This window comes from Mustela nigripes, chromosome 1, assembly GCF_022355385.1.
Source record: "Mustela nigripes isolate SB6536 chromosome 1, MUSNIG.SB6536, whole genome shotgun sequence".
NCBI classification, from domain to species: domain Eukaryota; kingdom Metazoa; phylum Chordata; class Mammalia; order Carnivora; family Mustelidae; genus Mustela; species Mustela nigripes.
In genome coordinates this window covers 4,856,024-4,874,320 of record NC_081557.1, presented here as the reverse complement: position 1 = coordinate 4,874,320, position 18,297 = coordinate 4,856,024, and the positions used below count along the sequence as shown (strand labels likewise).

The window sequence follows — 18,297 nt, the reverse complement described above, 5'->3', positions numbered from 1 at the left end:
AAGCAGGCTTCCTGCGGAGCAGAGAGCCCGATGCGGGGCTCGATCCTAGGACCCTGAGATCATGACCCGAGCCGAAGGCAGCAGCCCAAACCACTGAGCCACCCAGGCGCCCCTGGCTTCTTTTGTGGCTAAAATCTTATTTTAAAAAAAGTCATTCCTACCCGGGGAGCCCCTCCAGTGCTTTCTCGAGGTCGGAGGCACTGACTTCATCAGCTTTCACTGATGAAGAGACAATTGCATAGCCCTTGATTATTTACTTGCTGAATACGGAAGCATCTGTGCCAGAGCAAACACCTCATCCCGCTGCATGTGGATAAACTCTTCAGGGCAAGTAGAAACCCAAATGCACAAAATTAGGGAACAAGTACATTGGCTCTAGTAAATTTCACCTCAATCTCCAGGGTCCTTTCATGTGTTCATTGGCGACCTTCAGGCGTAGGGTCATAGCTCAGAACCATCCTACAATTTAGAATTGTCATGTTGCCTTGAATTACACTTTGTATCGTTTAATTATACATTGTATAATTTAATTTGTATAATTATTTTTAAGTTTCATAGCCATTGCCTGTCAAATCATTGTAGAAACGATGTACCCAGTATAATAGGGTTATTCAATGCTTTGAGATGCTTTCCAAAGTGCATGACCTTGAAAAGATACAGACATTAGATGGGAAATGCCTGAGTCCTTCCTCCTACTCCTTGTTACTTGAATGGGGCTTCGGTGGCTTGGAATCTGCTGACTTTCCCTCTACGGGTGCGACAAGACACCCAGGAAAGGCCCTTCCTCTCACGGAGGCACAAAAGTCACTGGCTTTGGAAAACCTGACTCTTGATCAGGGATGCTTGGGGAGGGGGCAGATCTTGATCAAAGGGGGTAAATGTGAAACTGAAAAAAGAAAACCTCATCTAAAATGGGGCGGAAGTGGGAGAGGAGGCTCTCACCCACGACCAGTCTTCCTCGGCTGCCAAAAGCAATGGGAAAAGTCCCATTTTACTGGCCCAGAAGGGGGAAAATAGAGATTTTCTCCTCTGTTGCCAACAGCCTGGCCAATGTCGGGCTGCCGCAACTGAGCCAAGAGCAAACCACCACCACCTCCTTCCTTCAACAGACCTTCCTTCAAAGCAGCCCCTCCCGACTTCCCCCTTTTGCTCTATAAATTAGTGTTCCTCTCGAAGCCCCCGGCTTTGTCTGCGGCTTTACCGCAGATAACACTGCTTTGCTATTCGTGAATAAACCCATTTTGCTGGTGGGGTAACTGCCTGTTTTATTTCGAAGGTGGACAAAGGCTTTGTGCCTCTGAGGGCTGACGACCAAGCAGGGACAGCAGCAGGATTGGGCAAACCCTAAGCTCTCTGGAAAATAAGGCAACTGGTACCCGGGCCCCCGCCAGAAAGCCCAGCACCTCCTAGAAGCGCGCCGCAGGGGCCAGGGGCGGGGAGGGCCGCCCGCGGGGCTCGGGCCGGGTAGGGGAGCGGGGCGCGGGGCTTCCGGAGCGCGGTGAGTCAGCACCGGGGCGGAGCGGGGCGGAGCGGGCCTGGGGTGGGCGGGACGACCCTTAATAAGGCTGGAGGCCTGGGCCGCGCCTGAGCTGTGCCGCCGCCCCCGCTGCTGCCGTTGCTGTCGCTCCTGTCGCCACCGCCGCCACCGCCGCCACCGCCCCCACCGCCACCCACTGCCACCCCCGCCACCCGCGCTGCAACCAGTGAGTCCCCGCCGTCCGGGCCTCCGGGGGAGGGGGGTGGCTCCCAGGGGCCTCCGGGCGCTCCCGGCTGGAAGCCGGACCGCGGGCTCCGGGCCAGAGTGCCTGGAAGGCCCCGCAGGCCCCCGGTTCCTCCACCCCAGCGCGGGGATGGCGATCCAGGGGACTCGCGAGGCCAGCGGCGCGCGGCTGGGGCTCGCGCGCGGCGGGGGCGGGGTGGTGGGTGCGCCTCGGGCTCCTCCAGCGCACAGAGGGTCCCGGAGTGAGCCGAGCGGGAAATGGGACCCCAGGGAGGCCAGATGGGGGCTGTCTCCCTGCCGTGAGACACTGGTGTCTGACAGATTTGTCTCCCTCTGCTGCAGTGCCGCCCTACACCATTGTCTACTTTCCTGTCCGAGGTAGGCGCCCCGGGACCGGGAGCGGGGGGGAGGCAGAGGTTGGGCCTGCAGCCCAGGACGCCGACCCCACCCCTCCATCATGTGGGTACCAGCCGGGGCCTCCTTCCCTGTGCCCCTGAGCTCCCCAGGCTGGAGGAGCCAACCTCCTCTCCGTGGTCGGTCCCCAGGGCGCTGGGAGGCTGGGGTCCCTGCACGTGTCCCACCACCCCGTTCTCCCCTCGCCCCCAGGCCGCTGCGAGGCCATGCGCATGCTGCTGGCGGACCAGGGCCAGAGCTGGAAGGAGGAGGTGGTGACCAAGGAGACCTGGCTGCAGGGCCCGCTCAAGGCCTCCTGTGTGAGTGACCCCCGGAGGGGGCCGGGGCTGGGCCGTTGGGGGCAGCCAAGCTCAGCATGGCTGACAGCGCTGTGCCCCTCCCCCCAGCTGTATGGGCAGCTCCCTAAGTTCCAGGACGGAGACCTCACCCTGTACCAGTCCAATGCCATCCTGCGACACCTGGGCCGCTCCCTGGGTGAGTCTCGAGGCTGCAGGTGGCCCCCGGCACGTGTGGGCCAGCATCAGTCCGCGTTCCCCCTGCTCTGCTTGGTGCCTGCTCTGACCCTCTTGTGCTTAAGTCAGGTTGCCTGGTGACACCGTGGAACAACCATGGGGAGGCATGAGGAGGTTCTAGAAACTGGCCTCGGCCAACCCCAGGTTTGCCCACAGTTCTTGCGCTCTGCCACACTGCTTCTTGCTGAATTCTGTGCCCTTACTGTGCATCAGGACTGTCCCTTCTGTCCCCATCCTCCTTCCCCCGCCCTGGCTGTGCCCACAGGCAGCCGCAGTGAGTAACGTGTCAGGGTCCAGTCCTGCATTTCGCTTTCCTGCTGCCCAGGGCTGTACGGGAAGGACCAGCGGGAGGCGGCCCTGCTGGACGTGGTGAACGACGGCGTGGAGGACCTGCGCTGCAAATACGTCATGCTCATCTACACCAACTACGTGAGCTCGGGCATTGGGGGCGGGGCGCCCGAGAACGAACAAAAGACCCTGCAGCCCTGGCCCACCCCTCCCTCTAAGTCGGGGTGCCCCAGGCTAGGTCAGGCTCCGTGCTGAGGACCAGGAGCTGCCCTGGCCCTCACCCTCACCGCCGTGCGATGGACCCAGTCAAGTAGCAGTCAGTGGCACGAGCTGCGAGGGCAGGAGTCCTCTAGCCAGACGTGGTTCCTGATGGCCTGGGTTGCGGAGGGCGGGGCTTCCCGGAGCAGGGGGAGGAGGGGAAGGATCTGTAGCCAGCCTGGGGGCAGGGGCGAGGGGGGGGCCATGCTGGCTCCTCCAGGGGCACAAAGTATGAAGACACAGAGTACGTTTGGGGACCTGGGACCAAGTTAGCAGAAGCAAGGTATATGTGTGCCTGTCAAGAGGGGGAGTGTTGGGAGTTGGCACTGGAGGGACAGCAGGCCCAGGTGGGAGAACCTTGAACCGTCTGGCTGGTTGCTCCCCTGATGGCAGTAGAGGGCCACCGAGAGGTCTAAGCATGGGCTGTGTCCGCATGTGAGGCTTTTGGAGCGGTCCAGGGAGGTCGCGGTGGAGGTGGAAAGGTGGGAATGGGGTAGAGACGATTCAGTGGCTGACCTGGACGGGATGTGGCAGCAGCCCCGGGGGTGGGGAGTGAGCAGAGGAACATGGGGGGCTCCGAACTCGGTGGGGGGCGATGCCCTGAGATGGGGCACACAGGGAGGGCACCGCAGGGCGGGGCTGGGGGCTGAGACGCGCAGGTCAGGAGCGTAACATGCTGTGGTGTCTTTCTGGCAGGAGGCAGGGAAGGAGGAGTACTTGAAGGCACTGCCAGAGTGCCTGAAGCCTTTTGAGATGCTGCTGTCCCAGAACGAGGGGGGCCAGGCCTTCATCGTGGGCAGCCAGGTGAGCATCTGGCCCTGTCCTGCCCCTCTGCACCATCCTCTGCTTCGAGGTGGAGAACAGGTGCAGAGGGAACATGCAAACCCATTACTCAGCAAAACTAGGCAGAGTCAGGGAGCGGCTCTGACTGCCTGTCCCCAATGTCCCCGATGTCCTCACCTGCTGAGTCCCTGGTCCTCTGTCCCGCAGATCTCCTTCGCCGACTACAATCTGCTGGACCTGTTGCTGATTCACCAGGTCCTGTCCCCCAGCTGCCTGGACTCCCACCCCCTGCTCTTGGCCTATGTGAAGCGCCTCAGCGCCCGGCCCAAGCTCAAGGCCTTCCTGGCCTCCCCCGAGCACGTGAACCGCCCCATCAACGGCAATGGGAAGCAGTGAGAGCTCGGGCCCCCCCGTGGGAAGCCAGGGCTGCCTGCCTGCCTGCCTTTCTCCAGGACTAATAAAATTTCTAAGCGGGAAGCAGTGCTGTGAGCATCAGATTTCTTGGGGGAGGGGGCTCTCAGACCCTCAGCAGTCAGGTTGCGGGGAGAGACGGGGCGGCCTGCTAGGATGCTGGAATTCGAAAACACATTGGGATTTCTTCTTAGAGCCCGCAACCCGGACTGTGTTTGGTGAACTCCAGGAGTAGGAATAAAAGATCAAAAAAATAAAAAAACCTAGGAAAACTGATTTCTGCCCTGGAGGTGCCCATGGTCTAGAGGGTGGAAAGGCTCCCTTATAGAAACACGCTTTGTAGTTGGAGCAGTACTCTCCCCGCCCCGAGGCTGGCCCCCGAGAGTGGTCAGCGATGGGCAGCTGGGACAGTATCCTCATTTAGGAGTGCAGGAAGTCCCTCGGCTGAGGGAGGTGACTGGACATTTGGCTGTGGGCCAGGAGAAGGTGGAACAGAAGAATGAGCCCTTTCCCAGGACCGTAGGCACAACAAGGGCTGCTCGTGGGGGCAGCGCATGGCCTGAAGCTCCCGGCCTGGTGATGTGGCCACTGGTCGGGGGCACGGCTTGGGGGGAAGAGCACAGGAGGGTTTCAGAGCAAGACCGGGCCCTGCTCCCTCTGCCCTTCCTGGGGCAGTAAATTCCTTTTGGACATCTCGTCTACCGCATCCCAAAGGCCCTGTCCCCTTGGACCGGTGGGGACCGGTCTGTCCTCCAGCTTTTTCTTTACCAGCACCTCCCTCCTCTCTCCTGGGAGCCACTGCCCTCGGGGCTGGTCCCAGCTGTCCTCCATGAAAGGAAAGACCAGCAGATGGGAATCAGCAGCCCTGTTGACCCAGACTTGGCAGCAAGGGAGCCGGGCCACTGGAGTTTGGCGCAGACTGGGCAGGCAGAGGAGTGGACGGTTTCTTGGTGGCAGGGTTGGGGGGTGTACGGAGGAGACTCCAGGTGTGCCCTGACTGGAGACCAGCAGCCTGGGGAAGCAGTCGGTGGGTTCAGGAGAAGTGGGGTGCGCTATGTCACTGCTCTTGGCTCTTTCTGGTTGGTCCTAAGTAGGAAAAGGGAATACAAACCAGGGAAACTCTCACTTATTAGTCAAGTCCTGGTCATTCCAGGCGACTGTGACGAGGCTTACTGTGTGGCTCCCTGCCTTGTTCCTAGAGAGAGCAGTCCGGCTTCCCACCAGCGTGACCCACTGGCCGGTGCGCGGGGAAGAAGTTCATTTTCTGAGCAGATGGCTGCCCAGTTCTGTCTTCAGTTCTGTCTTCAGACGTGGGTTGGCCGTGGTCTGCTCTGTCCTCAGTGTCTCATGTTTCTGGAGACGTGTGACCCCAGCCACGCCAACAGGAAGCCTCTTCCTCAGGCATTTGATTGAAACTCAAGTGGGGAGACATCCTGCAGGAAGAGAGCAGAAGTCCGTACATCCTCTTTTCTGGGAGCAGCTCCTGAGGAATTTCTGAGCCCTGGGGGAGACTGGACGCTTGATCATGGGGGCACCAGAGGGCCATTCTGAGTCACCCATTGGAAAACAAGACACAGATGGTGTGCCACACAGCACCCCGCCCCCGACCGACCCCAGGCACGAGGTTACCACAGGACCTGCTGAATGGGTCCCGAGGCCTCAGGAGATCACAGGAATTTGGAAGAAGCAAGACTGGGGGACTGGCAAAGAGGTTTAAGAGTGGTCCTTGGGGGTGGCCTGGAATGCCTTGCCCAGAGGAGTCAGCTGCAGAAAAATCCAGACAGCCGGGGCTGATGGCCTCCTGCAGTCAAGCACTGCCCTTCTCCAGAAGACCCAGTGCCAACTGGGCAGGTTTCTAGGCACCCGCTGTGGCATAATGAACTTGGTAGGTCTTCACTGACCCATATTCAGTGGGTGGGACTGGGGAGGGTCCCCACACTCAACCTTGAGATTCCATACCTAGCCCTCCTGCCCAGCATTTGGAGCATGGGTAGAGAGGCCCACACCCTTGGCGGGAGAAGGCCGTGGGGTAGGAGTCGGGAGGAGGAGTCCTCTGGAAGAAGTAGAAATTGACACTGGGGGCCCCAATGACAGGGTCTGTCCATCAACTTTCTGGTTCGCTCCTGACACGACAAATGTCAAGGGACAATAGATAATTTCCAGCTAGTTAGAGAAATCTCTAACATAAAGGAAAAACTAATAAACTGGGGGCGGGGGGAGGGGAAGGAACTCAGAAAAGATAGAGACCACGCAGGCTGCGTAAGAAGCCTTCAAATAAGCTTTAGTCATTATGTTCAGGGAGATAACAAAAGACATGACATCCAGGAGATGAGAAAGTGAGGCTCTTAACAAAGAGCGTTCAGAGAAGAAGAGGGAGCTCTTGGAAATTAAAAATGTGATAGAAATAAAAAAGTCTCAAAGTTGGAAATTGCATATGAAAACGGAACAAAAGGATAAAAGCGTGGAGAGATAAGAAAACTGGTATCCTTCCAGGAGGTCCAGAGGAGGGAGAGAGGGGCGGGTAGACCAAATAGTAATAATAATAATAACAACTAATAAAGAAAAAGTAGGGAGCAGATTATCACATGAATAATGCGATAAATTTTCCCAAGACTGAAGAAGATGAGTTTTTGAGAGTTGAAAAAGGCACCATGAGTGCCAGACACCGCGAATGAATAAGGAAGCAGATCGTGAAATCCCAGAGCCCCCAGAGGGAACATGGAGACCCTGAAACCTTCTGGACGGGGAGACAAACACGCTCACGAGGGAGAAGGAAACTGGAGCGCCAACAGGTATCTTGTGATTTTGAAACTTGTCCAGAAATACCTTGACATTCGGCCATGTCTCTGCCCTCCTTGTGCCTGCCGGGATAAAGAAAACATCGTGGAAGGGACCCCGTGGGGCTTCCCAGCTGAGTTAGAAAAGTTCACACAGCTTTGCAGTTTCTCTTGAGACAACTCCCTCCCGTCATTGTGCAAAAACTGCAGCTACGCCACGGCTGCCACAGGGAGAGCCACGTGGACAGAGCAGAGCGGGTGGTGAGGGAGAGAGACAGCCACGCGGCCGGCCAGCCAGGCTGTGGCAGACTCCAGCTGCTCTCACAGCCCCGTCCTGCCAAGTGAGGGAAGACGCTCTCAAAATGGCACCAACCACAACTGTCATCTGATTGAGATCACCTGAGAAAGACCTGGGTGAGCCCCTCCAACCCCCAGATCCATAGTCTGACAAGATGTCCTATACAAGGGGGAGGGAGAGAGAAGAGAAGGTCATGAGGATGCACCTGCTTTCCTCTGTTCATATCTGGAAGTGACATTCCTCACGTCTGCCCCTTGCGGATGCGAGAGGGGGCTCTGTACCCAGGAAGAGGGAAGGAGTTCAGTATGTAGTTGGTGTCTACTGTATACACTCACAGATTCGCGCACATATAGGAGGTTGGTATGTCATAGCAGTGGCATGGTGGGTAAGTTTGAGAAGAAGAATGATTTAGTATTAGTAAATTGAGAAAACCCGATACTGGATCCTTACCTCACACTGTATGAAACAATATCATCCAAATAGATCAACGTTTCTCAGCTGGGGGTGATTTTGTACCCCAGGTTACTGTTGGCAATGCCTGGAGATATTTCCATCGTCACAGTCGTAGGGTGCTTCTGACACTTTAGGGAAGGAGCCAAACATCCTACAATGGGCAGACAGGACAGCTGTCCACAACAAAGAATTATCCAGCCCCGGGTGTCCAGTGTCAAGATCGAGAACCGTGCAGTAGGGTTCGCCTACATGTGATGAGAAAATAAAATATTAACAGAAAAAGGGGCTTGGTCAAGAAGAGCATGTGACTCCTGATCTTGGAGTTGTGAGTTTGAGCCCCACTTTTGGGTATAGAGATTGCTCAAAATAAATAAATAAACTTTAAAAAACATTAACAGAGAAAGAAGTAAGAGATTTCTTCATGACCTTAGGCTGGGGATAAATTTCTTAAACCAGGTCCCCAGACGAATGAACTTTACTACATCAAAACTGAGGGTTTTGCTTGTCCAATGATGGTTATTGTTCATCAGATTATTGGCTGACATACTCAAAGGAAATATTTGCAACATCGGAGGGGCTGGGGGAGGACCTGTGGTTTATAATGTTGGCCTCTGAGTTCCCAATAATCTTTCAGAATTCCCCCTCAAATACCATGAAAAACCAATACACATGCACACACCATCTGGCATGAAAGTTGGAGATGTTTGAAGTGAGTGCCATTGAGAGCTTCTCTGTACCAAGTAATAGGCTTCAACATTCACGAGTGAAAGCTGACAAAAGGACAAGGACTTTGGGAGCTGGAAACAACGAATTTCAAACTCTGCAAGGAAGACAGGGAAGGTGCTGCCCTTTCCATTGCTCTTGGGACATTTACTATAAGAGCCATATATCATGGCTTACAGAACATTTTAGAACATTCCAGAAGAAAAGAGAGAAATAAGACAGACACCAGTGTCCCATTACAAAGCAATACAATGACAAAGACAGGAGACAAAAAGACCCTAATCCTTATAGTTAACAATATTAATTTATAATATATATTATATTTATAAATCTCTATTAAAAGTCACATGTCAAAGAAGAAATCAAAGCCAACATTGCAAAACTTCTAGCAAACTATGATAAAGAAGCACTATATTTCATTTTTTACCCATTATGATTTATTCACTATAATATTTCATTAAAGAGATCAATGATTTACACTCAGAATTTTTTTTTAAAGATTTTATTTATTTATTTGTAAGAGAGAGAGTGAGAGCGAGCACAGGCAGACAGAGTGGAAGGCAGAGTCAGAGGGAGAAGCAGGCTCCCTGCGGAGCAAGGAGCCCGATGTGGGACTCGATCCCAGGACGCTATCCCAGGACGCTGGGATCATGACCTGAGCCGAAGGCAGCTGCTTAACCAACTGAGCCACCCAGGCGTCCCTACACTCAGAATTTATATAGCCAAGAGGTAACCAAATGTAATGCAAAAAATTAGTCTGAAGTCTTCGCAGTGAAGTCCATACAAAATCTCTTGCTTCAGGGAAGTAAGAATGAAAATGAACAAAACAAACACATAGTTCCTAGGCTCCAGAATCTCAATAGAAAATAGCATCAAGGGCGCCTGGGTGGCTCAGTGGGTTAAGCCGCTGCCTTTGGCTCAGGTCATGATCTCAGGGTCCTGGGATCGAGTCCCGCATCGGGCTCTCTGCTCAGCGGGGAGCCTGCTTCCCTCTCTCTCTCTGCCTGCCTCTCCGTCTACTTGTGATTTCTCTCTGTCAAATAAATACATAAAATCTTTAAAAAAAAAAAAAAAGAAAATAGCATCAACAGTTAGTGACAGTGTAGGTATTCACGTATCATGGAAAACAGGTCTTGTGCAAATACTAAAATTAACACCCAGGACTTCTGTATAGATGATTTTTATTATGAACAATGAAATATATGTAATGTCTCAACTATAAACCTTTCATGTTGAAAGGGTCTCTAACACGAGTTGTTTCAATATCATGAAGCGAAAAAGTTTAAGAACTTCACAGTAGAAACAATCCAACACTGACAAATCCTAGTGAGCAAGACATTCTCTTTTAGTTAACCTAAAACAAGGACAATTCATAATTACAGAAGGAATGTCCTAGCTGTGGGTATGAGAAGACAAGCCAACTTTCCAGACCAAAGGCACTCGCAGCTAGGGGTGAAATGAACTCGGAACTGAACCAGCCAATGGGGTCTGGTTCCTTACCAGCAAGTTACCTCCTGTTCATCTTGAGCAGCCCAAGGAAAAGCAGAAAACACGCCCTTCTTTTTAGACCTGCCACTCACACCACACGTACCGGCCACCCTCATCACTGCTTTGGTCAAGCACGGAAACACCTGCTTATTGTGATTACATTAACCTTACAATTAGTCTTGCTATCTGGCAGGGCAGGTCCTCCACATCTTGTTCTTGGCCCTTTGTTCTTCTCTATAGATTTTAGCATTAGTTTTCCCAGTTTCATGAAAAGCTTTGATGGGATTCTGATCGGTACTCAAGTGTATTTGTAGATTAACTTGGTGAGATGAGACGACTTTACAATATTAAGTCACCCCACCTAGTAAAGCCCCCTGGGCAGCTCACATGCTCACTGGAGGTAAAGGAAGCATGGGATTCATGGGGAAGGACGGAAACCATAGCTACAGGTAATGGGGTCATGACCTGTTGCAGCAATAGAGGCCCCTCCATATGTCCTCTGTGGCTCTGAGTTTCGTATATTGGAAGGAAATTGTCTTTGGGAGGGATGAAGTGGTCATGGGAGGAAGAAAAGACAGCTCAGTCTGTTTCCAATAATACACACTCAACAGGTTTTTCTTTTCTCTGTTAGCTCTTATCTGATCAAGAAGATAGGACCTGGCATTTCTAAGAACTGAAAGCTTGAGGGATGGGGAAGATGAGTCTAATGTTTCTAACAGCCTGGGGTTAGTTGAGGAGTGGGTAAACTCTTCCTGGTGTCTGTCATCCCACATAACCAGCAAGGGCTACACTGGGTGAAGCAGAGACAAGAGCTTCTGTGTGGAGGGACAAAGGGGCTGTAGGCAGGACTCCAGGGGATGATGTGGAGATGGGCAGAGGACCAACATGGAGATGCTCCAGATCCTAGACCTGACCTGCTGGGTATCTGGGAGTGGGTCTGCTGCTGGGGGTGGGGGTGCCAGGAAGGGTGGGCTGAAAGGACCGTGCTGGTGTTTGGGACTTGTGTCCAACGGAGACCTCACAGGTCCTCCGTAGTGTACAGTGCTTCAGAACCAGTAAGAGCCAACGAGGGACCCTGGCACACTGGCTGGCTGACAGGGAGTGGTTCTCACATAAGGACTCAAGTCCATAGAGCACGCCAGGTGCCCCACGCTGAGATGCATAGTTAATTTTGTTGCTTGCCCCAAATACCCTCACCTTGTCTTATGTGTAACCCACCAGCCATGACTGACTGACTCTATCTTCAAACATTTAAATTATTGGGGGAAAAATGAGATTTCCAGCTCAAGATAGCTGAGTACAACCTGAAATCAAGCCTGTCCCTCTCAAAAACATTAACATCATAGAAGAAAAAAATATTAATATTAAATGCCACACAACTATATGAGAATTTTCTGTATAGGCTTGAAATAAACCTCTCTCTGAAGGGGGTAAAAAACAACCAGGAAGAAGCCCACAGTCTGAGATGGGAGCTGAAGGCTTATGTCTCAGACAGGAAGAGGGAAGACAGACAGACTGAATGCACAGGGCTTGGGGCCAGGTCCTCGGTCTCTACTCAGCTCTGGAAAGCAAAGCTGAGAGTTGCCCATGGCTGAGGCCAGGTCTCCACCAGCAGCACGTAGCAGGGGGTCAGAAATGCCTTCCCTGCCAGGTCACAGTTGGGGCCAACCCAGAAAATAGGGAGTACAGAGTTTGGGAGGGAAGGAAGTGCAGAGGGGAGCAGTATACTCTGTGTTTTCATTTCATATTCAGCAGGAGGATAGACATATTAATTAGCTTTTTGCTGGGAAAAGAAATTTATGTAGGACTGTTAAAAATGTAAGGGGAACTACTAAGAATAGAAACAAAGTGTGTAACTTGTAAAGCAATCATGGGGGAGAAGGGAATAGCATAAAGAAAACTCAGTTAATTCAACAGAAGATAGGAGAAGAAGGGAACAAGCAATAGAAGGAATACTCAATGAACACATACTATAATTGGCAAGTATAGGTCTTGTGGCAATACCAATAAATGTAAAGGGGTCAAAATTTTTTTAAAAAAGACAGTCACCAATTAGATTAAAATAAAACAAAAGGAAATTTAATTAGATGTTGTTTTTAAGAGGCATTCCTAAAGCAAGAGAAATATTAGAACTAAAAAGAGAAAGAGAAATATGAAATGCTAATAGAAAGAAAGTCTATGTAGCAATAGTACTATCAGAGAACCGAGGCCTCAAGGCAAAATTGTTACAATAATCTCAGAAATAGTTCACATTAGAAAAAGGAGCAATCCATAAAGAAAATATTCTGTAAAATATGGCTCAAAAAACATGGTTCAAAATTGGCTCAAGGAAAGAAACAACCATAAAAGACATGGAAACTGTGATCAGATCACTCCAAAGCAGAGGCCCCAGGTCCAGAAAGTCCTACTATGAATTCTAGCGATGCTTCAAGAAGGGAGCATTTTAACCCTCAGCAAACTCCTGCCACGAATAGGAAAAGGTAGAAAGTGACCATGTCATTTTAGTAGAACTGGGCAAGATCCCCTGAAGAAAATGTAACTAAAAGCCACCTTCCCTTATGAGCACTGAAGTAAAAACCAATCCAGCATTACAGTGAAAGACTAATATAGCATGACCAAAAGATTTGTTCCCGGGGCGCCTGGGTGACTCAGTGGGTTAAAGCTTCTGCCTTCAGCTCAGGTCATGATCCCAGAGTCCTTGGATCGAGCCCCGCATCGGGCTCTCTGCTCAGCAGGGAGCCTGCTTCCCCACTCCTCCCAACCCCCGCCTGCCTCTCTGCCTACTTGTGATCTCTGTCTGTCATATGAATAAATAAAATCTTAAAAAAAAAAAAAAGAAAGAAATATTTGTTCCTGGAATAATAAAAAATGAGAACAGCAAACACTCATGTAGCACTTACTATGCGCCAGGCTCTGTTGTAAGGCTTTACAGAGAACATTTATTTATTTATTTTTAAGATTTTATTTACTTATTTGACAGAGAGAGAGAGAGACAGCAGGAAAGGGAACACAAGAAAGGGAAGTGGGAGAGGGAGAAGCAGGCCTCCTGCCAAGCAGGGAGCCCAACGTGGTGCTCGATCCCAGAACCCTGGGACCATGATCCGAGCTGAAGGCAGACGCCTAACAACTGAGCCACTCAGGCACCCCGAGACTGAAACATTTAATCATTGCAGTGATACTATGAGGTACAGAGAAGTCAAGGAACTTGCCAAGTGCCATGTAGCTGGTAGGCGGTACAGCCCAAGGTAGTCCCAACTGGCTACAATCTGTTCTCTTCCCTACCTCACTCTGCCGCTGCCCCTTTAGGTCACCCATAGTCTAATGGATTAGAAAAAAAAAAGACTGATATAATTAAGAAGAAAGAAGGAGAAAAATATGACCATGAGATGTAGAAGAAGCATTCAATGCAGCTGAGCACCCCATTCATGAAATCACTGCCTTGGAAGGGAGTTTCCTCAGTATGATCAAGGTCTCCACCAAAAGCCTCAGCAAACCTCATACTTACAGCATGCCGGGACAGTTGTCACACTGACGCTCCGTCTTGAGACGAGAAATGGGTCAGAATCCTCTGCAACTTTTCCCTTCCTGCTGATGGGAGGGGAAGCCCATTTCCATGGTGCCTCTGGGCACCCAACCAAGCCATATCCAGATCCGGGAGGGCAATTCAAATTTTATCGCCAGGACCCTCCGTAAGAAAAGAGTTTGTTAGTGAGCTATTTGCAGGTTCATTCCTCAGGCTGCAGCAGGTGTCATGAAATATCCTCTGACTGATGGGGCAGAAGATGTTCTACAGTAGAGGAAGGTAACAGTGTGGAGAGGAGCCTAGACAGAAGCTCTTGGGAAGGTTTCCAGGCTCCAGCTTTACCTGAGAAGGTTTCAAGGTATTGCTGTTTACAGTGCCAGTTCCTTTGCCGTCTGCATCTAATATTTATCTGTGGCCCCTCTGCCCTTCTGTTCAGAAGCAGCTGCCACTCACAGGGGGGAACAGTCAGACACCCGCCCCCTGAATTCCGAGTCTGAGCAGCCAGTGGAAAGTGAGTGCCCTAAGGAAATGGAAAGCGTGGGCAACAAAACAACAATTCTAACAAATGGAGTTGGAGACTTGAATATTAAGTTGTTACCTACTTGCATTCAAGCCACGCCCCATATAAGGAAGCCTCCTACTATTTAACCTTATCTGAAGCTCTGAGTTGGGGCAATAAGAAACCAGAGTATGTCAGTTATAATTCAATAAGAGAGAGAGAGAGAGAGAAAGAGAGAAACTAGACACCTAATATTAGAAAACAGGATAGTAGACTCTCATTATTTCTCAGCATGATGACCATCATCATAGAAAACAGAAAAGCTTTGATGGACAAACTTTTGTATAATAAGGGAGACCATTAAGGGATTCAGATCAAAACTAATACAGGCAAATCAATAGTGCTCTATTCACAAAAAGCAACCAGTTAAAAAATGTCATTAAAACAGAGATCACTGGGCATCTGGGTGGTACAGTCGGTTAAGTCTCTGACTCTTGGTGTTGGCTTGGGTCATGACCTCAGGGTCCTGGGATCGAGCCCTGCGTGGGGCTCCACACTTAGTGTGGAGTCCTCTTGAAATTCTCTCTCTCTGCCCTTTCCACTCATGCTGTTTCTCTCTCTCTAAAATAAATAAAATCTTTAAGAAATTAAATAAAAACAGATCATAATACATGAAAACACAAGGCATAACATAAAATTCCTATATGAAAAAAATGTGCACAGCTTTTTAAGGAAAAGTTCTAAATGTTTAGTAAGGATCCTAAAAGATCTGGGGCACCTGGGTGGCTCAGTCGTTAGGCATCTGCCTTCTGCTCGTGTTGTGATCCCAGGGTCCTGGGATCGAACCCCGCATTGGGCTCCCTGCTTCTCCCTCTCCCACTCCCCCTGCTTGTGTTCCCTCTCTCGATGTCTTTCTCTCTCTGTGTCAGATAAATAAATAAAATCTTTAAAAAATAAATGATCTGGAAGACTGAGGCATGACATCCCATTTCCTGGGTGGGGAAACTCCATACTGCAAAGATGTCGATCTTCTTCAAATCAATCTGTAATCCAGGGCATTTGGCTCAACATTCCTAGCTCATTTACTATGTGTCAGGAACTGCTCATAGACTGTTCTCCACCTGAACACAGGCTCCTTTAGGGCATATGTTATCCTAACTTCCCCCTGGAGGGAAACGAGGCATCAGACATAGAATCGCACAGGTCATGCATAGTGAACGTAGGATATCTGAGTGCAGGTCCTTAGCCTTGAAGCTCTGGTGTTAGCTGTAGATAATCATGTCTCTAAATCTATTTCTAGCATCATACAGTGTTGAATGAAAAAAAGCAAGGTGAAAAATTGCGGCATAGAAAGAACTCATTACTACAAGTAAAAAGCACCAAATGCTCATATTTTTTCTGCTGAAACTGCACATACAAGTACGTACAAGTAAAGGCTTTTTTTTTTTTCTTTAAAAGATTGGAAGAGAATATTGGATTCAATAGCATTTGGTTCTGGGGTGGAATGATTTTTGTTTCCTTGTTGTTGTTGTTAATGTCTAAATTTTTAAGGGTCAGTATATGCATATATTACTGTGAAGTGTTTATAAATTACTTAGAAAACAGAGTGGACACAAATGATATTGGAAATTAAGTCAGGGTGGGGACAACATGTCACTACTTTCTTTTTGCTTTTCTGTCTGTCTTATTAAAGTCCCCCAAAAGGAGAAACATTGATTTTTTTTTTCATTTTCCAAATACAAAATTGGATTAAAATATTGAGTAACCACCTCCGTTGAGAAGCTCTGTGCTGGGGGTTGGAGAAACTAGAAGATGCCATCATGCCCTTGTCATACAGGTCCCATGGCAATCGTCGCTTGAGATGGGTGTATGGAGTGGTGGAAGAAAACTTCCCGGGAAGGTGACATTCAAAGGGCTCGCTGGGAGGAGGAGAAGAAACGGGAGGAAGATGGATCCTCTGGTGAGAATCCTGCTTCTGTGGATAGAGCTGGAACAGCAGAGGTCAGCATCTGGTCCTGAATCCAAGCCAGGGGCCTTGGGTTTTGTACTGAGGACACTGGGGAACCACCAAGGGTCTCAGGCAAAGGAGAGACAAAATGGATCTGACATTTAATCCCCTTCATTTCATGGTGAAGAGGAGGATTCGGAAGGGCTGAGATTTGAGATGAGGCTGGGAGACCTTAAGGCCCCTTTGGAAAATTCCAGGTGAAAGCTGACCGGTCATGGCCGTGGGACGGACAGGAGGACCTAGGGACAAGGAACATTTGCAAGGCAGAATTGGCTGAACGGAGGTGGGTGGGCCAGTGGGAGCCCTGGATGTGTGGGGACTGAGTGAGGGTCTAAGGTCAGGAACCCTCAGGCTGACTTCGGGCAGCTGCGCTGTCTTGGGCAAGCCACTCAGCGTTGCTAGTGCATTCTGTCCCCTTTTGGAAACGGGGGCTCATCATTCCTCCGCCCTGGGTTGAGGGAGGATTAAGGAGATGACACATGGAAAGTATCTGGCACAGAGCCTGGTACTAAATGAACAGGAGATCCTGCCCCTCACTCTCAGTTTCCCATTGCCCCATGCCCAGCCACCCCCCATCCACAACATTCCCAGCCTGCCTTCTCCCCATGGCCTCATGTTCCCCTGACACACTTAGACAGGGATGGGGAAGGGAATCCACCCTCTGGCTCTATCCTGCCCCCCCTTCTCCTGGCCCAGAGAGAGGGATCCATGGACTCAGGTCGGAGCCCTGGCTTAGCTGTGTAATCCCCAGCTCTGTCTGGGCAATCTCTTTCCCTGCCCAGGAGTGGGGGCCTGCTGGCTGGGGGCCAGAACTGCTGGGCCCTGGGCCTGGTACTCTGGGTCCTCAGCCAACATGCTGAAGCTTTGGTGCCTTTACTGGGACGACCACTGACGTCTGCAGTGATTGTCGCATGTGTGTTAGTTGCTCTGTGTGTTTGGGGTGGGGTGGCGGGGGTGCATCAGGGGACTCCAAAAAGGAAGAAAGGCCTCGATTTGATTCCGTCTCTACCGCTCGGCAGCCTCGTGCCCACGGACGAGAGAGGAATCCCCTGTGGGCCTCAGTTTCTTCTCACATATGTTAACTCTATTCTAGGGTGCTGTGGGGGGTGTTGGAGAAATCAGAGCAAATGAGTTTGTAACTAGCAGGAGAGACAAAGAACAGCAACGGGACGAGAGAACAGAAAAGGCCATGCTTGTCACAGGACCAGGGCGACATCTCACAGCCACAGGGTGCCAGCAAAATGACAAAGACAAGAGCTAGGGGCGCCTGGTGGCTCAGTCCTTAAGTGTCTGCCTTTGACTTAGGTCATGGTCCCAGGGTCCTGGGATTGAGCCCCACATTGAGCTCCCTGCTCCCTGGGAAGCCTGCTTCTCCCTCTCCCACTCCCCCTGCTTGTGTTCCCTCTCTCACTGTGTCTCTCTCTGTCAAATAAATAAATAAAATCTTAAAAAAAAAAATGAAAAAAAATAAGGCGAGCTAATCAGACTTTTGAGACTTCCAGAGAAAGCAAAGGACGCGTGACCTCCTGGGGGGCAGGGATAGGGCACACAGAATAGGGGAGGACAGTAAAGTTCCAAGAAGAGGGGGTCCTGAGCAGGGGCTGCGTGGGTGACCTGGTGTGGGCCTGATGACCCTGCCAGGGGAGAGGTGAAGCCCTTAAATGCCAGGCTGGGGGGCCTGACTGTGAAGGCAGTGGTGGCCACTCCAAGACTTCCAGCAGGAGTGTGGAGTGCCAGACCCTACTGAGGGGCTGAGGACAGCACTGGTTGGGAGAGCTTAGCAGCCAGAGCAAAAGGATGTGCCACTCACTGACCATCCCCACCATCTCCACTCTCTCGGTCTCCCCCCAACCGAATACCTCCACCAGCTATCCCCTGCCGGCCTCTGGAGCTGTCCCTGCTTTCTGCCGCTACTGGGCCCAGGGGTGTCCAGAGCAGGGCTGGAGAGAGATCAGTCTGCAGGTTTGGACTGAGGCAGAATAATTACAACCTGGTCATGACGGCCGTCGGCTGATTTCTCCTTGGGCCGTACACTTGTGCATACAACAAGTGCACACTAAATGCAGAACCTCTAGAAGGCAGAAGACACCAGAATCCAGCAGAAGGCGATGTTTGTTAACTTGGGTTAAAATAGAACGGACA

The 18,297-nt window shown here is 50.9% G+C and overlaps 1 protein-coding gene across 2 annotated transcripts; it reads left to right on the top strand.

Annotated features, from left to right (window-relative positions):
• The first annotated feature begins 1,552 nt into the window (after window positions 1–1,552).
• On the top strand, window positions 1,553–4,452 carry LOC132017791 (glutathione S-transferase P). Of its 2 annotated transcripts, none has more exons than XM_059399834.1 (7): window positions 1,553–1,703; window positions 2,063–2,179; window positions 2,327–2,433; window positions 2,521–2,608; window positions 2,972–3,075; window positions 3,889–3,996; window positions 4,183–4,452. In XM_059399834.1, coding segments are annotated over exons 1-7 (714 nt in total). In that variant the 5' UTR covers window positions 1,553–1,702; the 3' UTR covers window positions 4,372–4,452. The 2 variants fall into 2 exon arrangements, with proteins under 2 accessions (XP_059255817.1, XP_059255828.1); XM_059399845.1 differs by having other exon boundaries at window positions 1,555–1,703; window positions 2,063–2,098.
• Window positions 4,453–18,297: the final 13,845 nt, after the last annotated feature.

Bases quoted from the DNA above. Each gene is read 5' to 3' on its own strand.
- LOC132017791 (XM_059399834.1), top strand. The intron at 2,180-2,326 runs GTGGGTACCAGC...CCTCGCCCCCAG, and splicing joins CGACCCCACCCCTCCATCAT to GCCGCTGCGAGGCCATGCGC. The intron at 3,076-3,888 runs GTGAGCTCGGGC...TCTTTCTGGCAG, and splicing joins TGCTCATCTACACCAACTAC to GAGGCAGGGAAGGAGGAGTA.